General features: G+C 39.8%; 2 protein-coding genes across 3 annotated transcripts; one reads left to right on the top strand and one right to left on the bottom strand.

The window, feature by feature from the left end:
* Positions 1–205: 205 nt before the first annotated feature.
* On the top strand, positions 206–19,686 carry LOC134187925 (glutaredoxin-3-like). The gene is made up of 13 exons (XM_062656103.1): positions 206–315; positions 379–487; positions 5,889–5,963; positions 6,495–6,608; positions 6,677–6,761; positions 10,603–10,692; positions 10,755–10,837; positions 11,113–11,174; positions 11,342–11,399; positions 11,453–11,505; positions 18,642–18,681; positions 18,748–18,840; positions 19,280–19,686. The coding sequence occupies exons 1-13, from the start codon at positions 212–214 to the stop codon at positions 19,325–19,327; spliced, it is 1,014 nt and encodes a 337-aa protein (XP_062512087.1). The 5' UTR covers positions 206–211; the 3' UTR covers positions 19,328–19,686.
* A 299-nt stretch (positions 19,687–19,985) lies between these two features.
* Positions 19,986–21,082, bottom strand: LOC134192993 (cysteine/serine-rich nuclear protein 1-like). Of its 2 annotated transcripts, XM_062661779.1 has the most exons (3): positions 20,959–21,082; positions 20,411–20,671; positions 19,986–20,350 (listed from the first exon to the last, which is right to left on the bottom strand). In XM_062661779.1, coding segments are annotated over exons 1-3 (369 nt in total). In that variant the 5' UTR covers positions 21,065–21,082; the 3' UTR covers positions 19,986–20,348. The 2 variants fall into 2 exon arrangements, with proteins under 2 accessions (XP_062517763.1, XP_062517755.1); XM_062661771.1 differs by having other exon boundaries at positions 19,986–20,671.
* Positions 21,083–22,958: the final 1,876 nt, after the last annotated feature.

Genomic DNA, 22,958 nt, shown 5'->3' with positions numbered 1-22,958 from the left:
AGTGGAATAGAGACTAAAGTCTTGTTAGTTTTTTCGTATAGAGACTTGAGGGAGTTCCATAAATTCTTTTAAATTTTTAGTCCGTGTTAGGTTGGTTATCTAGACTTGTGCTACTTGTGTGTATTGTGTGTATAGTGGATGAACTGTATGTGTAGTCGTTGCCCGAATTGTGGTGTGTCAAAAAAAATATTATACTATTACATTATACGGGATGCCAAACATCCGGGAGCTTAGTTTCTCTCTAGGTATGTCGGTCAAATTGGAAAACATTGTGACTCGGGATGCCTTCAAGGACGCGCTGGTTTCGGATTTAGGGTAGCCAAGGGTTGGGTTAGGGTAGGGTTGTGTGATTCTGTTATTGCATTACGTTATGGACAGGAAGTTGACAGTCATTCATTTTTGGGCTCCCTGGTCTGAGCCATCAAAACACATGAATGAAGTAATGATGGAGTTGGCGAAAGAACACAGCAAAGTCAAGTTCTTTAAGGTCAGAAATTAATAACTACAACGTTGTACAGAAGTTGCCAGCAGTACGGTAGGTCTCTAGATATTGTACATGTAGAGAGCAGGGGCACCTCTGACCAATTATACTAAAGTGTGGAACAGTTGACAAAATTTTGTAACTATTATAACTGTAGTGGCTTGCATTTTGGAAGCTAATCCATGTGATGTCAGTATTTGAAATTTCTGTAAATTATTGTAAAATTCAGTAAATCTCTGAAGATATTTCCTTGAAACGTCGTTTATGGAGGAATCATAAAAATGTCCATCTCGTTTCATGGCAGGTTTTTTGTTCACAACGGAATAAAGTAATGGCACTGCTTAGGAGAGCTGAGAAATCTTATCTCCATGATCTAGCAGCTCTTTATCACTCTAAACAGCTTTGGTCTTACCTCAAGCAAAAGGATGTAGGCAGGAAGGGTCTGGCTACGCGAGACTAAAGCGATGCAGAAAAAAAGACTACTTTCATACCTATGTTGAGAGTTGAAAATCTTCTATCTGGTCCTCTTCAACTTGCCAATCACCTGAATGTGCACTTCCTCGAGCAAACTCGGCTACCTGATTCTGAGTCTACAAGTCTGAATTTCCTCATATCAACAGAGAAACCTTATTATCATTCAATATCATTTTCATTCAACTGTAGTTCTAGCAGTCTTATGGAGGTTGGATGTCACCAAAGCCTGTGGTCCTGATAGTGTATCAAATCAAGCTCTCAAATCTGCTGCTTCAGATATATGTACTTCTCTTTGCCGACTATTTAATTTGTCTTTGTTCGTGTCTAAGATTCCGCAGGAATGGAAGATTGCTAATGTGACACCAGTCTACGAAAAGGGGACCTCCTCTGTTGCAATACCAGTCTATATCTTTGCTAAGCTGTACAGTACATTCAAGGTGCAGGAGAAATTAGTTCATCAGAAGTTGTATCATTTCTTGGAACCTTTTCTCAGTGACGCTCAGTCTGGATTCAAGCTAGGTGATTTCAACATCGTTGCAGTTAACACGCTTCATTCAAGAACCAAGAATGGTTTGAGGCTTTTGATAGTGATGATAGTGTTGGAGTTTTGATAGTGATGATAGTGTTGGAGTTGCTTTTCTTGACTTAACAAAGGCTTTTGAAGTTTGGCACAAAGGTCTTCTTATTGAGCTACAAGCATATGGTGTGTCTGATCAATTCCTTTACTGGTTTTGTGACTATCTCTTCAACAGGCAACAGAGAGTAGTTCTGAATGGTTTTCAGTCGAAATTAGGTCCTGTTTGTGCAGGTGTTCTGCAAGGATCCATACTGGGTCTATTATTGTTCAACATGACTTACACTCTTGACCACTAGTCATAATGTTAAAATTAACCTACTGTATTTGCTGACGAGACCTCTGTGTCTGTGTCTCATAGTTCTATATGCTTTATTGAGTCTTCACTGAATGTTGCTGTACAAGATATCAATAAATGGTTAATTAAATTGTTGGAAATTGTCATGCAATGCCAGCAAATGTGAAGTGATGTTACTGTCATTTTAGAAATCTCAAAGTATTTCCATTACTTTGAATGGTGAAATCCTATGTTCTGTATCGTGCCATAAACATCTTGGTGTCTTTATTTAACAGAGACTTTCATGGCATACACAAGTGTTATGTGCAGCAAGGCTAATCGTTTGCTTGACCTTCTATGCTCTTTGAAATCAAAGCTTTCATCTGCTTGTTTGTGTTCTGTTTATACCACTAGTGTTCAACCTGTACTAGAGTATCATGCATCAACAACATGGGCTGGTCTTCTAATCTCGTTATGCACTCAATTTTTGCAGAGTTCAAAATACAGCTTCAAGGATAGTAATTGGATTACCAAGATCTACTTCGGGTGCACACTTACATGAGGCGACTGGTTGTCCTCTCCTTAGTGCAAAAAGGGAAGCTGCCTCTGTGTTTCTAATATGGAGAATAATCAATGGTTCTATACCTAACCAGCTGATCAATAGCCGCTGGAGAGCAAGAGATTTTTCATGCATAGCCATGTCATGAGATACTCATGTTAGTTTGATCTGCCAAGAGCAAGGACTGATGTTGTTCGTTGTTTCCCTCTATATTTTGCTTGTAACAGTTGGAACTCTTTCCCCGTATCACTATGTAATCTTTCTGTTGAAGTACAAGTCTTGCCATTTCTGTCGTAATTGTCTAGTTGCTCATTACGTGCTTGTATTTGCATGTACAGGAATGCCTTTGATACTAGCTTACGCTATTAGGTTGCTACCTGTGCAATACAATACAAGTACTTAATTAACTGAGCATTGGAGATGCAACACTTAATATTTATTCGCTGTTGTGGCGTAGTGGTTAGTGACAATGGTTACTACTCCATTGTTTGGGCTTTAAACCCCAGTGACAACAGTAAATTATGAAAACTTGCTTGCCTTCTTTTTCATGTTTTCTAGCTTTGTCCATGAGACTACATGATTGGGAAGTTTCTGTGGTCTGGCAAACAGTTCATTGATGATGATGTTCAGTGCTTCCTGGAGGTCATTGATATCCACTAGGCATGCTGTACCGAGTTTGCAATTACCGTAATGCCTGCAATCTATATCGAATTGGCTAGCCGTTGATTGCCATGTGGACTACACAGAAACGTGTACTCTGCTGGGCTCACCTGCCGGGTTGTGGTGCCCAGATGGGGGTAAAGAGCCCATTTGCCCATCATGGAGGGGCATAACAACACACACACACACACACACACACACACACACACACACACACACACACACACACACACACACACACACACACACACACACACACACACACACACACACACACACACACACACACACTAAAAATTGATGGAAAGGTCAACTACTGTTTCTCATTACAGGCTTTATCTATGTAAGCTTTAGGCTGGTGTACGGTAACTTATGCAAGTCGAGCAATAGGCAAGTGTCTACTGAGTGCACTGAGCATCTTACTGTGTACATGTTGACATGTTTGGCTGGGACACAAAGATTTATCTAAACTTTGTCATTGCACCGTCTTTCTCCAAGTTGTGTTATTACAGTGGCACAGACCTTTCTTGTCTTCTCCAATGAGCATCATGCTGTACTCTACATGCATTTACCATAACACTCAAGCAGGTGTCTTAATTTGACTATCTGGCACCATTTAGATGACTTTTAAGTTTCACAAACATGTTATAATTATGTCATTTATGTTTGAATGCTATCAAATTACCAAGAAAGAAATGTACTATTTTGGTATTGGCTTGGAAGTAATAGTATTTGTTTGTTTTCATGCTACTGTGACTTTGATGGTGGCCAATAATAATGCTTCACTGCTAGGTCTGTTTAGCCAGACATAAACTGCTTTCAACACACAATGTGCATGAAGTTCTCTGCAGTTATTGTGAGGAATGCAAGGCTTGACAGTTCAGATTACTAGAAAGAGAACTTTCAATGTATAGCACCTCAAAGCCAATACAAAAAGGTCAAGGTGGAAATTGGGGCACGTGTCCCTACCAGGCTTTCCCATAGCTAGGCCATTGCCTGCAAATTTGTGCTATTTACAAGAATTTTGTGTGAGGACATTGCTCTCCGTTTATTTTATTGAACACCTTTTAACTTAGAAGATGATAAGGTACCTGCAGATGTCCTCATGTAGCTTGTACGAATTGGTTACATTGTACGTATTTAAATCTGATATTGAATTCGTTTTGTCCTGTTTATGCTACTTGTACTGCACTCTTCATTGATAAAGTCTGTTAAATTTTCTCGTTTTAGTGATTTGGTGTAGCTGACCAGGTGGTAATGCATGTGTTTGTTGTCGTGCAGGGCTGCTTTTGCTGTATTAAAGTTTGCCTGTAGCATGTACAAATTTTTAGTTTCAAATCAACAATCTCATGTTTCAAACTTCTCACCAGGTTGTAGTTGCACGTGTTAGAAACAGTGTACCAAGTACTGAGTGTGTCAATGACCAATAGTCTGTTGTTACTCTATATCCAATATTAGCATAAATTAAACTGTAGCTGCATTGAAATCCAGGTTTTGTTGTGTTTCTTTCAATACATTGATGGCTTGCTGTTACAGCCAAGGTCTAGGTTAAGCAGACATGACAAATTTGCAACTAAATTGGCATGTCAGTAAGATTAGAAAGTGGGATGCTGGTATGGACGAGGACTTGTGAGGAAATTGTTTATTGATAAATGTTAGCATGATCTTGCAATACATGGCCAAAGGAAGAATGTGTATGTTACGCTGGCCCTTCACAGACACAGATTCAGGGAGACAGCGTTTTTATAGCAGGTCAAGAATATTTTGGATGGTAGCAGAAAACCACAGGTCTTATAGACAACAAAGAAGACGAAGATAGTGAAGAAGATTAAATGAGAACTCAAACAAAAATACAAGTGACATACTGATTATAGTATTAACTGCCCTGAGTCTATTATAGTACCTTATTAGACTTTGTGTGTATGAAGAAATTGATTTTCCAACCTTTGGGCATGATGCCGTCAAGTCGTGACATATGGATTTCATACTTTTTGCACACACATCATCTGCAAATCCATTGCTATGTATTTGTAACTTCTTAACAGAAACATGATGACCCAGAGGACAGTTTGAATTTGGAAAACTCTACCAAACTGCCAAGCTTGATTTAGTCTGAGAGGCAGGCTATAGAATTCCACATGCCTATTAGAATTTGACAGCATGTGACATGAGTATTCTGTAATTCTAGCTTCATCAGTTGCTGATGCAGTAGAGGTTAGTTTCTAAGCAAGTGATAAGAATGCGTACCACGTTTGCAATTTTTGCTCTTTTTGTTATAACCAAGAGCAATAATGTATAATTAAGCCATTCATGCGTCATCACTCATCAAGGGGTGACACGCCCTGAGTTGGAAGTTGTTCAAAAGGAGTTTTATTAATAAAAATACCTTTTATTGTATTTATTATTAATTTAATTGCTTCTTGTTGCGTGAGAGTGCATTAGTGTTTGAGCACATTCAATAAGGAAAGGGGAAGATTTGCAGATGGAGGTACAGATTTTTGGGAAATTAGAACTAGAAGAAGACATCACAGTGCATATCGGTAATGACAGTGTACATGCTTAGCACATACTCAGCACTATCTTTATTGTGGGTATTAAGCACAATTTGCTCTTAATTACAGTATGTTTTGTTTTTTTCTTAAACTATGGCATTACGGCAGACCATCAAACATTTGTTTTTCCAGTCAGCAACGTTTAAAATTTTCTACTCAATTGTTTATTGGAGATTTCTGGTACTGTACTGAGATTTTGATCATTTAGTAAGCAATGTCTGAGACAATGGCAATCTGTACTTTGTATTAATTAAGTAAACTTATGGTGTTAATGGTGCCTTGCTGCAGAGGTTGATGTTTGGCTGCTGTAGGTAGAGGCAGAAGCATTACCAGACATCACTGTGAAATATGAAGTGCTTGCTGTTCCTGCATTTCTTCTGTTCAAGGTAAGTTGTTGTTACTTGCAAGAGTTACTTTTTGAAACGGTTTGACTACAGACCGAATTGATCTCTTTATGCAAGCCAGTTGTTAACTAATGGACATTTTATCAGTGGTGATTTTCATGCTTGATATTCTGGAGACACAGAGTTGACACATCACCTAGAATAAGAGTGTACACACGGCAATTATGAGTGCATAGTTTTGTGATTTAGAAACTTGGGACAAACATTTGGAAGATATGCACATGCAGCTACTTTGTTGGCAAATTATTCAATTAAACGTTTTATATGTATTACCCTGGGAACTCCAGAACATTATGGTGCATTGATACATTGATACAAGATTAAAGAGTCCTGTTGATTTTTTGGCGTAAGGTTTATTGCATTGTTAAGGGCTATATAGGTGCTGTCATACATCACAGTGTAAAATTCAGTGAGACGTGTTTTAAAATAGAGCATTGGTAAGAGAGGAAAAGGAAGAGAGAAAGAAAGCTAGGGAAAAATAATGTTATGTTGCTAGATTTTTTCATTCTTCAGGATGGTCAAGTTATTGATCGAGTCAATGGAGCCAATGCACCTGAATTGACAAAGAAAGTGACACAACACGCTCATACCTCTTTCTCTCAGCCAGTGGTAGTTAGTGAAACTGAGGTTTGATGATTGGCATGGTTTGGTGTACTTTATATTGTTGTCAGTGTGTTGTTGCACTTTGTGTTCAGGATTTAAATGTTAGGTTGAAGAAGCTGGTTGATGCATCTAAGTGCATTGTCTTTATGAAAGGAACTCCTGTTGAGCCACGATGTGGTGAGTGTAGCTTTTGTTGCAAGTTTCATTGTCTGGTTGTCTTTTGTTATCATTTAACTGACACCATATACCAAATGAAACACAACAAAATGCAAAAATGAATTATTTTATTCCGCCTATATTTATTTGTGTGCTTACCTGCATGTTTGTGCATTGTGCATCTGTGTGCTTGTTTATTAATGCACGCCTTCATATATGGAGTGAATTATAGTTTTAGATATGTACACACTTAAATTGAATGAGATCTCTATTGCGTCTTATTTGAGACTGGGATTGCCTCTGCCATTTACCGAATGGGTGAATTCAGGTGTGCGACTGTGGTCGAGACCTAGACCCATAAGGATGTCATCTTTTGATGTGCAAGTGTGGAGGAGGTTCTGTCTGACCTCATAACTTCATTATCGATGGTTGGAGTGAAACTGGGCAAAACATAGATGTGGCTATATTCTTGACACGCACCCATGGAGCCAGGACATTCTGAAACAGGCCAGCAAGGAAGTTGGATATGATGTATCCTTGGCACACTCATGGAGTCAGGACATTCTGAAATTGCTAAAACTTGAGAAGAGAGGAAAATGAAGTGTTCCTGTTGTGTTTGAACATTTTGAAAGATGGGGTCAGCAGGCTGATACTTTGCTACGTTGTCTTTCAAGGCAATGCAGCCTTATACATGAAAGATGTTTGAGTAATACTGGTCGATATCAAGATGTTTTGTGGAAAAGATTTTCAATAATACTTCAAATGTGCAACGCTAACGTAATTCTCAAAAATTATCAAGACTGTCAGAATCTAAGAATGACATTGACAAGCTGTCTGATTGCAATTAACTGGTTTTTTTCGTATGTGTTGTCTGTCTTGTCTCTTTGTCTGTCAAGATCATATACCCTACTGCTCCTAATGTTTTTCGAGTAATAATCTTTTTTGAAATTTGCCTTCAAAAAATAATGGGATAACAGTAAAAATAATATTTTGGTCTTGAAAATTGTCCGTTGTCCAGGCTTTTGATTTTTGCACGTTTGCATCAAAAACATAGTCAAAATGGTCGCTAGATGGAAGTGTGCAGCTCAAGATGCCAACTAGAAATGTTTAGAGAATTGAACAGTTTGAAAGAATAAATAAACAAATAATTAATCAAAATTGACTAATATTGCACATCAAGACCTCGATAATCTTAGGATTCGTAAAAAATTCTAAATTTTTATTATTATTTTTGGAGTCTTGAAAAGAATTAGTCTCGAAAACATTAGGAGCATTTGGGTATTTTTATAGAGAAAGTTTCCATGAACACCGGCCACTGGAATTCGTAAACTACCAAATCCAAAGTATGTAATCCTCCTAATGGTTACAACATACTGTTTAACATAAACTGGCAACTGTCAAGATCTAAATACAAGACTGAGCATTTAAAATTGTACTGAGTTTTCTAGATAAAACAAAGCATTACGGTGTTGAAGTTGTATTGAAAAATGTCTTCTCCAGTAGGGTTTGATCTCTACAGCATTTTGTCGTACACTCATCTCTCAAGAGCTATGAGAGATCATCCAGGAACTTCAGAGTCTTTCCTCTTCAATGTCCAAAGTGTTTGAACACTAGAGGCACGACCAATGCTGAGAAACTACGAGGAAGCGACTCCACTGAATATTTTTTGACTTTGTTGTTCTTCCTGTGTGAAGCTGCACCACTATCGACCAAAGCGGTTTTTAATAGAATATTTAAACTCTATTGATGTGCCATCAATATGTCAAGGTCAGCAGTGTCCAAAGATTGATGATCCATTATGTCTGTTCTGTTCCCGAGCTGCTATATCTATGTTTTGCTTCAATGTACAGCAAGAGGTGTTATATAACACTACATAGCTGGTCTGTCTTTCTGTCTGTCTGTCCATCTGTCAAATGCATATATTTTCCAACATGATACATTACTGCAGTCACTAGTACCCTGGTCTCTTACTGCAGTCACTAGTACTGTGGTCTCTTACTGGTCTTTTGGTAAGTCACTCAAAACTACAACACCTTCAAGCTCAGAGATTTCAGAGGTCAAAGCAGCCGAATTGATTGCTCATGCTCCCAGTTACCGAGATGGACCTAGATTACGGTCAACTCAAGGAGGCGGTGCAGGAGCTTGGCTTCAGCCAATAACATTGTCTCAGAATTATGTGTTAAAGTCATCTGAATTTCAAATAGCATCATGTTTAGGACTAGGTCATCCTCTCCCATTCAGCAAGTATGTAACTCAATGCGAGTGTGGTGCCTCTCTGGATCCTCTCGGCTATCATTTACTAACTTGCAAGTTTGGAGGAGGCCCAGTGTGGCAGCATAATTGTTTTGTCTCTACATGGAGTAAATGTCTGAAGAGGGTACAACTTGAAACCCAAATTGAGCCTAGCAACAAGTACACAAATTCTGAAAACCGACCAGACACCGTACCATTTGACAGTTCCAACAACTATTCCAGCACTGAATTGGATGTGTCAATGGTGCATCCTTTGAGTGGTGACACAGTAAATAGTGCTGCGGTAGAATCAGGATATGCAGCCAAGAAAAGGGAGGTGAGAAAAGACAAGAAATATAGTCCGCAATTATCACAACATTAGATCAAGATCAACCTGTGTGCCTTTCGTTTTTTAACACTATGGTTTCTGGGATCTTTGTGACTGAGGAATATTTGGACCAGGTATCAAGGAAGTCTGGAGATTTGATGAGTCAAAACAATGAAGCTGATTTCCAGGACAGGTGGAGATGTCTATATCAGTGTGTAATAGAAATGCAATGCGAGATCTGTAGAAAAGTGTTTAAGTTGACTCATAAACAGTGTAGAGTAGAGGACTTCTTACATGACAAAGACATTCAGCATTATGTCCATTGATTTAGAAATTTTGGAACTGTTACCGTCTTGCAACAAGGTCATAGTGCTTATTGAAGAATAAAATAGTCTGTCTCTGTCTGTCTCTGTCTGTCAGTATATTTCAAACATGGTCACTATGACAGGCTAAGTAAAGTAGCTAATGGCAAACTTTAAAAGTGAGTTCAATAGGCCCTATAGGGCCATTATACCTGTGTGTGTGTGTGTGTGTGTGTGTGTGTGTGTGTGTGTGTGTGTGTGTGTGTGTCTGTGTGTCTGTGTCTGTGTCTGTGTCTGTCTGTGTCTCTGTGTGTGTGTGTGTGTGTGTCTGTCTGTCTGTCTGTCTGTCTGTCTGTCTGTCAGTCAGTCAGTCTGTTATTGTTTTGCATAAAGTTAGTGCTAGTTATCGGTAGAGTAAGCATTCAAATAGAACAATCTGTTTGTCTGTCTGTCTGTCTGTGTGTCTGTCTGTCTGTCTGTGTGTCTGTCTGTCTGTCTGTCTGTCTTAATACATATATTTCATACATTGAAACTAGTACACTCACGCTAAACTGTAAAACAAACAAGCAAGCCCGCAGGCCCTATGCTAAAACTAACTGCTAATGCCTAAACAACTGAAACGAGTAAGACTCAAAATTACATGAGTTGTCTGTCTGTCTGTCTGTCTGTCTGTCTGTCTGTCTGTCTGTCTGTCTGTCTGTCTGTCTGTCTGTCTGTCTGTCTGTCTGTCTGTCTGTCAATGGTAGTATATATTTCAAACATGATCACTATAACAGGCTAAACTTTAACATTGAGTTTAATGTCTGTCTCTGTCAGTCTGTTTGTCTGTTTGTCTGTCTGTTTTACTGGCTGCCCTGCTCCTTGTTTTGGCGTGTTTTAGCTAACACCTTTGTTGAATTTATTATTTTAGAGTTTGTATTATTTTTCACTTAGTCACTGGTCACAAGGTCAAATAGTGGCTAAAACATTATTATCTATATTCTGTTTCTGTATTTCTTAGGTTTCAGTAGACGAATTGTTGAATTGCTGAACAAGTGTGATGCTGATTTTAGCTCATTCAATGTACTGGCTGATCAAGAAGTTCGTGAAGGTTGTAAAAAGAAGATCGAATTGAGATTATTCATCTTGTCACATTTGGTGTTGTACATTTAGGTATTAAAGAGTTTTCCGAGTGGCCTACATTTCCACAGTTGTTTATCGATGGTGCTTTGGTGGGAGGACTGGACATTGCTGTAGTGAGCTACAATACACATATTGTTTTTATTGCTTTACTTACTGTCTGTTGTTTGTACCTCACTGCTTTTTGTCTTCCAGCTTGATGTGCTTGTTTTGCTTGCTTTTGCTGTTTGTTGTTGCTGTTGTTGTTGTTGTTTGAGCATTATCTGTCTTTTTGTGATTTGTTTTGTTGATCTGTATGTTGGCATATTTATTGATGTTTGGTACTAATATACATCTTCAATATGTGTCTTGTTAGATCTTAGACTTGATGTGATGTTTATATGATTTTTAGGAAATGGCTGAAAGTGGAGAATTGCAAGCGATGCTTCCAAAGAAGATTTCTTTAGAGGATAGGTAGGCAAAGTGGTAGTTATTTTTACTGACTACATGCAGCAAATTTTTAATAGCACTGTACTGCAGTATGTGAAATAATACGTAGTCTTTTGAATGAGCAATTTGTATTTCATATTGATTCTGTTTGTGTGTTGTTGTTGCTCATATGATAGAATGTTTTTTGCTAGATTGAAACAGCTAATTGATTGCTTTAAGGTTATGGTGTTCATGAAGGGATCAAAACAGGTACAACTACCACATTAGTCAATGTTGAATGTTTACAAGAATGCTTCACTTAGGAGCCACGTTGTGGATTCAGCAAAGCAGTGTGTGCTCTCTTGGATGAAACAGGGTACAAATATTGTTGTTCGAATAGATTGTTTTGTGTATGCAGAGCTATTTTTTAGTGCAGTACCAAACTCAGTTGTAGATACTCAAAACATGTTGAATGGTTGTTAATGACTAGTTAGTTCTCTATTGACACCAGTGGGCTTACACATGGTGGGTGACAGCTCCAGGGTATCTTACCCAGGCTGGTGACAGCACCACCCCTTCATAGGAATCAGCGTAGGGAATGCAGGACAGCAGCCTGCCACTGTCATGTGACAGCAAGAACACAATACCACTTGCAGCTACCTACTATACCTACCAAGAGCCTTGTTTCCAGGCTATACCACCAGCTGTCAAGGGTACACTAAGTCTTGTACCCTGACAGGCTACTGCTTGCTAGATAGCCCCAGTGGAGTAACTCTAAGCACCCTCCCAGGCAAGCTTCAGCACACGTCAACGAGTTGAGACACCAGATGAAATGGAGACTTGAAGAAAAAGTGAAATGAAACACAAAATTTTGCTGTTTTTATTCTGTTATTTTTGTTTACTTCCACTCGCTCATCATGCAGCAAACTGCAGACGGTAATGCTTGTATGTCTGTTCTAACATACATCTTAAAGCTGTCAGAGGTCCAACAGCCCATCCTTTGGATCAAATGCTCTGGTAGTTCAGGAGCAGCTGCACGGAAAGCTGCTCCAATGCGAAAGCTGTGAGAATTGTGTGAGCTTGAATCCATACCCAAACTATCCAGTAGTGACCAAAGTTGAGGTGAGACTCTGTCTCTTGACAAGAATGCTTCCAACTGGAAGCAGAAGAGTGGAAGGCCAATGTCCATCCATCAAACTGCCCAGTACCATTGAAGAGCGCATAGCAGACAAATGGGACTTCTGTGGGAGCCAGGATTAGATTGCAGCTGTTATGGAATGATTCTAACTTGGATACTTGTAAGTAGAGCACCACCAGGTCTTCCTTAAACTGAGCATCTTTACCACAGAGTGTGCACACGTCAGATGAAGTGGCTCTTGCTGTTGCAAATGCTGAAATCCACATGAATTAGGTTATCTCCCAGGCACAGCTGGGACTATAAGTGTAGTGACGTCTTCAAACTCTTGAGGATTGGCAATGTTATCAGAGGTCAAAGTGATCTCTTGTGGGAAGTCTTTTTGTATACTGCAGACAATCAATTGCAAGTGAGTTGTTGCCTGGAGTGTGGCAGGATAACCTGCCTGGATGTACACATGACACACTGCAGATAAATACACCTGATAGTCTCCAACTGACTTTGTTTTGAGCACTGTGAATCTTGACAGAGTCGACTCTGAAGCTGGCACAGGAGGTACCCTCGAGCATTGGGCAAAAGTATTAAACTGTCACATACCCATTGTGTAGGCTGCCCGTGTCGATGGAGCTACTGATGCACGTTGAAATTGTCAAATATTGTGGTCCAGAGTGATTTCCAATTGTTCAGTAACGGTGTCAGTTCTGGGTCTACCAGCTGTAACAAGTAACTGCGTCCTTAGCACATGCTCAGCCTGTCTTGCTGTTAACTCAATCTATTTCAATGACTGGCTAGTCATAATGCCAGTCAATGACTGAAATGTAACACAATACAAGTTCCTGGATATCTATACTACAGCCTTCTCCCCCTGACTATGTGACTGATATTAACAATTAAGAGGTATGCAATACAACACAATAGTCTATTCTACTAAAAATTTAGTCTGTCTGGTGCCTTTCTTCTTCTGCTGGAATGACGGACTGGAGTCACCCCTTTGTTGGCACCTCTAGATTTAAGACTCTAGTTGGTTTCATGTGTGTCTCTAAGTCTTCTGGTTCAGTGCTAATCTCCGGCAATGGTACCATCGAGTCCTACTCTATTTGTTTGTGAACTCCATCTTCTTGTTGTTCTGTTAAGTCTGGTGCGACATCCCACTCTTCGTGTTCTCCCAGCGATACCGCTCTTGAACAGGGTATCTGGTGGATGTATTGATTCCACTATTAGGTCTTCTGGTTCACCTCTTTCATGTCTTTCTGATTGTAAAGTTTTCCGAATTTGATCCAAATGTTGTTTGACTACCCTCCCATCGTCCAGTTTGATAGTGTATGATAGGGAGCCTGTTTTTGGACTGAACTACACCAGCTACCAAAGGACAACCTCTGTTGTAATTGCGCATGGAGACTCTCACCCCATTGGAAAAGTCTATCATACTATTCTAGTTACCCGTGTAGAAATTTTTTTGTTGCCATTGTTTTTTGTGTACCGTTTGCTCCAAGTTGGGGTGCAACAAATCCAAACATGACTGTCATTTGCTACCCATTAATAATTCCACAGGCAATATTTCTGTCATGGAATGCGGTGTAATCCAGTAGCTGAACGGCACTTGTGTCAAGCAATATGTCAATGTTCCTTGTTTTGCTAAGGACAGTCCTTTCTTCAATAGTTGTACTGCTTTTTCTGCCAGCCCATCACTTGATGAATGATACGGTGCTGTTTTAATGTGGTCGATTTCATTTGATTTTACAAATCAGTAAACTCTTGACTGGTGAATACTGACCCATTGTCTGATACCAGTTTTTCAGGAATTCCATGAGTTGAGAAAATTTTTCTTAACTTTTTCACCTTAGTTTTTGTCATCACTGATTCTACAGTTTCTACTTCAATCCACTTCGAGTGTGCGTCAATGAGTACAAGAACATTTTTCCTAGCAAGGGTCCAGCGTAATGAACCCTCATCCATGGCTGATGGGGCCACGACCAAGGATGCAATGGAAGTTTTGGTGGCTCATTCCTTGTTTTTTTCACAACTAGAACAACTTTGGACCTTGCGTTTGATGTCCCCATCCAGTCCAGGCCACCAGACTATTGTTCTGGCGAAAGCTAGGTTTACAATATGACACTGGTGATGCCCGCGACACTAGCGAGGACTTGGTGAGGACACTAGCAACGACGCTCAGGCAGGCATCATACTGTAAACACTTGCAGGTCGTGTCACAAACGTCGCCAACGCTAGAGTTGATTCGAGTTCAATCAGAAAAAGCCCGATAGGTGCGAGCTCCAATCACGCTTAATAGAATAGCTCTTTGTCTATCAGCGTTGTACGCCATTTGCTGCAAAGTATTGTTCTAACCTTTCTGCATAAAGGGGCTATTCCTCCTTTGATTCGTCAAACTCCACTGTTTGTCCGAATACTGCCATCATCCTCATTGCCTGATGTCACAAGTAACTGCGTTCTTACCACGTGCTCAGCTGGTCTTGCTGTTAACTCAAGTCAATCTATTTCAAGAATGACTGGCTAATCATAAATGCCGGTCAATGACTGAAATGTAACACAATACAAGTTCTCGAATGTATATACTACACAGCAGTGCTAGGGCCTTGGACTTCTCCACCTACCCTGAGACAATGCATCAGCCAAGATATCATACACATTGTGAATATGTGTCACTGAGACAGTAAAGTTTCCTTTAGCTGCTATAAAGTACGGCGAGCGTACGAGCTGCATGAGGGGCTTGTTGTTAGTAGTCTTTTCTCAACTCAGTGGCAGATCTAGGGAATAGCGCAACAGGCATGCGCCTACCTCTTTTGAGACTGGAAGTATAGTCCACGGAGAAGGCTGCATGCAGACACAGTCATTGTATAAAGCATTGTTTATGTTTGTGAAATAAGTAAGCGACCAGAGGCACTCTATCGGCAACTTCTGTAGAAGAAAGCAGTTGTGCCATAAAAGTAATTCAATTGAAATATTGCAGAGCTGGGATGACACAGAACAGGTTCGATGCACTTATTCTGCTCCATACGTTCACAAGAATGTAGACTTAGATTACGAGTTGGTAGTATGCAAATTTCTATTTGAGGAGAACGCTGCTTACTAATTATGTGTCATGTACATGTAGTGGCTCTTGGTAATGTGATCTTGTTTTAACTTTTGTTAATACTGTTAGTTAGTAATTATTAATAACAGTATTAGTTAATAGGTCGGTCTGATTTCTGTTTCGTGACTTCACATTGCCAGTACCCTAAAGTGCACTTACCTCTTTCAGAAACTCTGGATCCACCACTGCAAACATTGGCTACTGCTTGGTTATCGCATGGGAAGAGTACGCATTTTGCATCATTTAGATCCCACAGGTAGCTGCTGTGATAACAAAAACTAAGTTTTTTCATGCAGTTGAAAATGACTTTGTCTGGTGTTGCTCCAGCCAGCGGCTGCACGGCCATTGTCCATTCCAGAAAGTTTTTGAAGCCGTGTGACCTTGCAGCATTGGTAAATAGCTGCATCTGCGAAGCTGGGTCCCATGGAGCCATAAGGAAGTACGACCATTCCATCCAAGACAAGAAGACGTGTTGCCACCAATGCATGAGTTTTGTGTAGCAAGTTACCCTATGGAGAAGTCTTCTTGCCGTCATAGACAAATTGATCAGTCTTCCAATGAATGTGACCTACCAGTAGGACGTTTTCTGCAAAGGAGAATTTGCCGATTAACGAGAATAGCTGACACCTTGTGCACTTCTTACGTGAGTACCAATGCTGCAACGCGGCCACAAGATCTTTCTGTTTTAACTACGGAAGATGTAGAACCTTATTGTGTGAATCAATCTCTATTCCTAGGTAAGTCGAAATTCGGGTGGTTCTTCAACTATCTCAGAGCTTGTTCACACCGGTCCTAATCCCACCCAGATGTCAGAGCACTGCCAGGACAGTGTGTACTGTTTTTTGGCCCTTTTTGTGGCAGTGAATATCAAGAAATCCTTTATGTAATTAATGATGTGTTGGACATCGGACTTGACTTGGAGGATCACTATACAGTCTCTCATTTTGTTACATAAAAATTGAGAAGATTACAAACCAAACAACAGCCTCATATGGTGGCAATAGCTACCCTGCCACGCACAACCCAACATATGCCAATCCTCTGGCTGGACAAGACAATGGAATGTATTCTTGATATCAATTTTGACCATGTACATAATTTGAAATGTCTCAATCATAGCAATCAACAGATGACAGATAAGCCACCAAGAGCCATTTTTGGCACCACATCCAAGCCAGATGAGACGAATTGTCTAGTGGAGGATGATTGTGTGGTTTGAGTAGATAACCTGTTTCACACTCTGCGGCCAATGCCATTGAAACGGTGTTCGGATGCTGTTCTTCTGACTGCAGGTTATGTGCTGAGTAATGAAGCATGTCTTTCCTACAACCAATTCTGCACCCTTGCTCCAAATTCTCTAATAACTACTCAACTCACAGCATATTGGGGTGAGATTGCAACAGGAAGTGAAACTACGGTGGTGTCCCTGCCACTTTACTGCCTTTTTTATTCACAAGCAAAACCACATGTGTGGGTAAAACTTGTATTGCAGTTTCACGTTCTGTTGTAGTCTCCACACACGCCTCAAGATCTGGTGTTTAAGAGGATGACAGCATGTGCTTCCTTGCTGGCAGAATCTCTTGATTGCGTGGAATTGCTGTCACCCACAGCTTACTTAGATAGTAAAACAGATGGACCACAAAGAAGCTTCCACCTTATCTCAGCGGCAGTCCAGCTCTCTAGATGCTGTTTACAAAATACATATTGCAGCCACGCTGCTGTGGTGAATCAACTAGCTGCTTGGACAAGTAGCAGCTTGTAACCAACTACCGTAACTCTGGCCCTCATCTTGGGTTACGTAATGGATAAACAGACATTTTGCAGCAAATGGAATTATATCTACTCTTTCAAATCAATCTAACTTCAGTTAGTAGTGCCACAAGACATCAAATAACGTTGTTGGAAGCAAATGTTGTGTGTTTGGGATTACCACAAGTAAAGTATACATTTTGCTGAAAGGTGGTATGTTGCCACAAGCTTTTATCAGACTGACATTTATGAGATACCGTAGCAGGACATAGAGGCAGGGATCTTTTACAAGACAAATCAACTTGTATGACAAAATTAAGCTTTAGTAACCCTTCAGCGGTCTATTGCTGACTGCTTACCTTATTGAAGGTCATTGTTGCCAGACTGATACAAGATGTAAATTATCTGAGAGTTTAGTGGAACAAAATGGAACGAAGTTATGCACTGATGATGCAAGAGACATCAGAAAAATTGAAGTTATATATATTATATAAAAGTATAAAACAGGGAGTTAACACGCAGTGTTGTGCAAACAAGTGAACACCTGTCAATTAGATAGCACCAATCAGTTGTGGCTTTGTTGCAGAGTAGCCTGCATTAGTAGTTATATTTAATGGCTAGCCTATTAATACAGTGGAAAATATCATGAAAGTATAGATGAAATTGCACTAGTGGTTAATTATGGCAAGCAAAGCATTTCACTATCAATTGCGTGCTTATTTACTACAAAGAGCAAATAGATCAGTTAACCTTCTTAATGTTTCATTTCAAAGCAAGACTAACAATGGTTTAATTGTTCTCACAGTAGTCAAACTTCTTTGCAATAGAACAAAGTTGTCAGTGACTATTAACAACTGTGCAGACTTTATCAAGCATGTAAAGTGGAACTTCAAATTGCAGCTATCACGTTTGGCCAAGTTGTGACGATCTCTGTCCATTTTCATTCTTTTGCCGTTGCAGCATCTGGAGGTATGGGTGGTATCATTGGGAGGGTGTAGGAAATTGCTATTCTGTGTTTCTGTGTGCCATTTTATAACCTATTTGGCTTCCTTCATTTTTACAGCAGTCTGATATTGAATGCATTTCTTTTTTGGTACATTTAATGTAGGATTGTTCTCATTGAGCGTGTTATGGTCAACATTGGTGATCAAACTACACATTGCATCTTTGAATTGTCAGCTGTTTTCATTATTTTCATTTTCTGTTGCGAGGGTTTAATAGGCTCGTCTTGTCAGCAAGCCTTTGTAAACATGTCATTGCATCAAGCAGTACCTACTACTGTTTACGACAGTATTAGAGCCAGCACAATGCTACATTGACTTTTTGCACATGAAGCAGCTAGATAGTAGATAGTCGGTTATTGAAACTGCATCAAATGCATTTTCTGCTTATCAAAGTGCAAAATTGGACTCAGTCAATAAAGTTGTGAACTCCAATTTTTTTCATCAAGTTCTTTGAAGAACATTGACGTAGTCTCATTTGTAGTTAAGCTATACTATCAGGAGGTCTTTAAATACGTGCTTTTGTTTGTCTGTAGTGTTGAGTACAAGACATTTAACATCTTAGAAGATAATGATGTAAGTCCAGAGATCTCAATGTGTCTTAAGTTGATTAACTGGTCGTTCATTCTCTATTGGCAACAGGTACGTGAAGGCCTTAAGAAATTTTCAAATTGGCCCACATACCCGCAAGTGTATGTTGATGGAGAACTAGTGGGAGGGTTTGACATTATTAAGGTGATTGCTCTAGAGAAACAAGCACATAAGTATTTATTACACGCAAGCACATCGGTTATTTGTGTACCAGAATTTTCTGTATATAGCATCCTACTGACCAGTGAATAGACAGGTGTGAATTTTTTTAGAATGTTGTTCGTATTTATTTATTAATACAGAGGACAAATCAGAAAGGGTCAAAGATTCTGTCATTACGATACAGGTAACAAACAAAAGGAGAGAATTGTCTACAAATTTTTGAATTTGGTGTATAATGGTCAAAACAGATGTATACGGAAATGTCTGGTGCAACACACACTCACTCACTCTCTCTCTCTCTCTCTCTCTCTCTCTCTCTCTCACACACACACACGCACACACACACACACACACACACACACACACACCACACCACACATGCTGCTCTCAATGTGTTGATTTAATTGATGATGTTTTATAGGAATTAAAAGAAAATGGAGAGCTGTTGTCTACCTTACATACTCAGTGACACTGTTGACACAAACATGTGTTCGTTATAAACTCCCTTCTAGAAAGGTGGTGCGAAGGGCATGTAAAATAGCATGCAAGTTTCATCAATTTGAAACAGTAGCTGAGTTTCCTTGAACTGCTGTAATTTGTGAAATGTCAAAACTTTTACCAGAGCCACACATGCATCTTTATTGCTTTTGCCACCTGTCACTTGCATTTGTAAGTACAATACCAGTAAAGCCCCTCACTTGATCGTGTTGAATGGTTGGACAGCAACATGTGAGAAGAAGATAGTATATGAATGAACCACAGAAAATGAGATTATGTATTGCGTGTATTATGTTATATCTCTGTCAATTGAAAACATGAACATGAAATGTTTGCGTGGCAGATGTATTTACTGACTTTAAATTGGCTGGTAGGGCTCTACCACAGAAACATATAAACTCTACATAAATTGAATACAAGTTTGACTTCTAGAATCTCATGTTATGAGATTGACAATGATCGATGTCTAATTGTTTGTTTCCCAATTTCCTTGTGCTACTTGTTTTCTATTCTTCCTAGCCCTTCTGTTTCCTGTAAAGTTGATTGAAGCAATGCATGCTGTGACCTGCAGGAATGGTAAATAGACGCATTCCTTTCTAAAGGGAGTAGAGGAGAGGCTATAGTTGGGCTAAGGTTGAAACATTTAGAGCGCAACCATGCTGGCCAACTGCCCAGACATTAATGTGTAACTGCACAGAAGTATCCCAATAGGCAGAGTTTGTGTATATTATATCTGTGTATACTATGATCTGTAAATCAGCCAAATGAGCAAATATAGCAACCAAGTAGTAATATGTAGTTAGGTTTACACATTGTTATGCATCTGATATTTCGGTCAATTAAGTTGTGATCATAGATTCCAACTTTTCGTTCTCTCGTTTAATAATGACTTCTCTAGCATTATTGATAGTTTCTCCATCATACTCTGTTCTTCCCTCAGGATTCTTGCAACTCTCCTCACTGCATGAGCATGGGAAACATGCTATTTCGTCTTCTGAGTGACAAGTTATGCCGTTTATCGCACATGAACACGTCTCCAGACAACAAGACTCACAATAACATCCACACTCTTGTCTTGAGATTCTTATTTCATCACATTCAATTCCTTCCTCTGAATTTAATTTCTCCACTCCTGCTTGTTCAAGCAGTCTCCATCGACTATCAGCATCAAAAACCTGCAGTTCTTCTTCTATCGAACAACCTGACGACTTGTTAATTGGATGGCGTCGTTTCACACCCGAGTTTCCTTCCCACTCATCAACAGTTACTTTTTGTTCATTAAAATGGGTCAAAGACATTCCCAATGAACAGCCACCTGTATAGGCAAATGAGAACAAGTTAGTTAATCCGTGCATGTAACTAATTTGACTGCATTCTGACAGATAGGCTAGCAAAAGGCTAGGTGTTGTAAAAATTAATTAATTATGAGAAAACTACATGTAGAACGTAGAGAACGTTGTACAGTAGCTGTTAGTAGTCTCTCATTAGTGGTGATATCAATCCGACAATAAAAAATCAATTTCTTGTCAAATTGTAAATGTATTGACGGTTGCGCGTACGAAAAGAATCTGCTGCTGCAACTTCAAGTTACTTGGTGGCTACCTTGTCTTGGAACCGCTTGGTTGCCTTGCTGTCGTTCAAAATAAAGAATGTGAAGCTCTGGTGAGAACGAGATGTGCTTGTACTTGACTGTTTTTCCAGACGACATTTCGTTCGGGAGATCCAGTTCCGCAGCCTGGAACTCCTGACCTTCGGATGCGCAATGTTACCAATAGCATAATTTCTGCCATTGAATAGAAAATTGCTATTCTAAATTTAACTAGTTGTACGGTATCCGTAGGTGCCTCGCGTTCGTAAGTAACACGTCCAACGGAGTTTTCAGACCGTCTACTGAAACGCCGAGTCCTAGCTAGACAATACGTATTTGTTGAAACCCTAGCTGTCATGGAAGTAAACATGCAAACTTCCTAGTAGTTTAGATTACGTATATAGGCCTGGTATAGGTAGTCGTCGTTTTGCGATCGTGATCAAGACAATTGAAATGTACAGTCTAGGTATGCACTCAGTTCCGTTGTAACGACAGTGGTATGGTATTTACTGACATAGAAATTGATTTCGGCAAACATTGACTATCAACAGTGTTAGCTGCAGCACAGTGTAGTAAAGGATTGATTGTATGGAAAGTGTGCATGAATAGTTGACTGTAGGTGGCATTCAACTCCTGAAGGTGTTTCTTGGTTGTCACGTACACACAGTCCCTAGCTACAATACAAAAGGATGGGGCGACGGAAGTTCATGAAGCGTTTTCGTCACGGTTCGCTCACCTAGACGAATCGTTCTTAGACTCACCTGTAGTCGGACACGGAAACGATTTTTTAAGGTAGGTGCTATCATGAAACATGGTCCTGGGGAGGAGAAATTTGAGATTTGTGTGTACACACATCTAGATATATATATACCAGAAGATCCCTATAGGACCACGCCCATTTCTGTTGTGCGACCCGGATTAGAAGCCTCGCTACGTTCAGCCACTAAAGCGATTCTTGAAGTTCTGCCACGCACCCCATCATTAGGTAAATGTATGGAGTAGACCCTAGATGTACGACTTCCGCGAATTTCAACTACAAATTAAACAACCTGCACACGCAACTTAGAATCGAAATGGTTGTCAAATATAATACTGTACTGTACTAGTAGTCAACGCTGTAGCCTAGTGGTTAGCGACAATGGCTACCACTCCATGGTTTGGGGGTGGCCATGGGGCGGTCACTGTAATGCCTGCAATCTATATCGCCATCTGCTCAACATGGAAAAACGAACACGTAAAACTAAGCTGCCATAGACTGAGCCAGTCTCTCCCCGCCTTCGTCATTCCCCGGATAGTCAATCGTCATTCCCCGGATAATCAATCCTCGCCAGGATTGACTATCCGGGGAATGACGAAGGCGGGGAGAGACTGGCTCGAGTCTAAAGCTGCCAGGAACGCCTAGGTAGGTAAAATGGACGTAATACTATACTATAACAGCATCTCATGCACTACTCTAGCTACACTAGTACTGCATGATTCTCAATAGTAAATCCTAACATCTATCTAGTAAACAACGGCTGTAAATCATGGTGGCTTGATTGCAGTCTACCTGGGCCTAAGTGTAATTATACTAAGCAATTTCTTTTGAGTCTTTTTACATGTACAGTCGCCATTTGGAACACAGGCTGATTTTACTGTACACACATTTGCTGTTGAAAGCTCGTAGCTTGTTGACAACAACTTTGACAAACGATTAAATTTGGCAAACTGGCTGCTCTTTGTAAAATTATTTGATTTGCAATATATATATATTTGATGATGTAAGTTACTAATCTCCTAAGTATCATAAAGGACATCCTGAATTCTTATGGCATAAACGTATTGCGTTAATTGAGAGGTGGGCATTCGATGATTCTACAATGAATATTGCTAAATATAAACAGTATAAACAAGGGGCAGAGTTTCAAGGTTACGTTTGACCAGAATGTTAGTCCAATATGTTACTTTAAATACTGATAATAATCAAATATCAGCCAATTACGGACAGACACATACTCAATGCAGTTTTCAGTGT

This window comes from Corticium candelabrum, chromosome 1 (assembly GCF_963422355.1).
Source record: "Corticium candelabrum chromosome 1, ooCorCand1.1, whole genome shotgun sequence".
In the NCBI taxonomy this organism is placed as follows: domain Eukaryota; kingdom Metazoa; phylum Porifera; class Homoscleromorpha; order Homosclerophorida; family Plakinidae; genus Corticium; species Corticium candelabrum.
The sequence above is the reverse complement of the archived record's forward strand: the minus strand, read 5'-3'. Positions and strand labels throughout refer to the sequence as shown.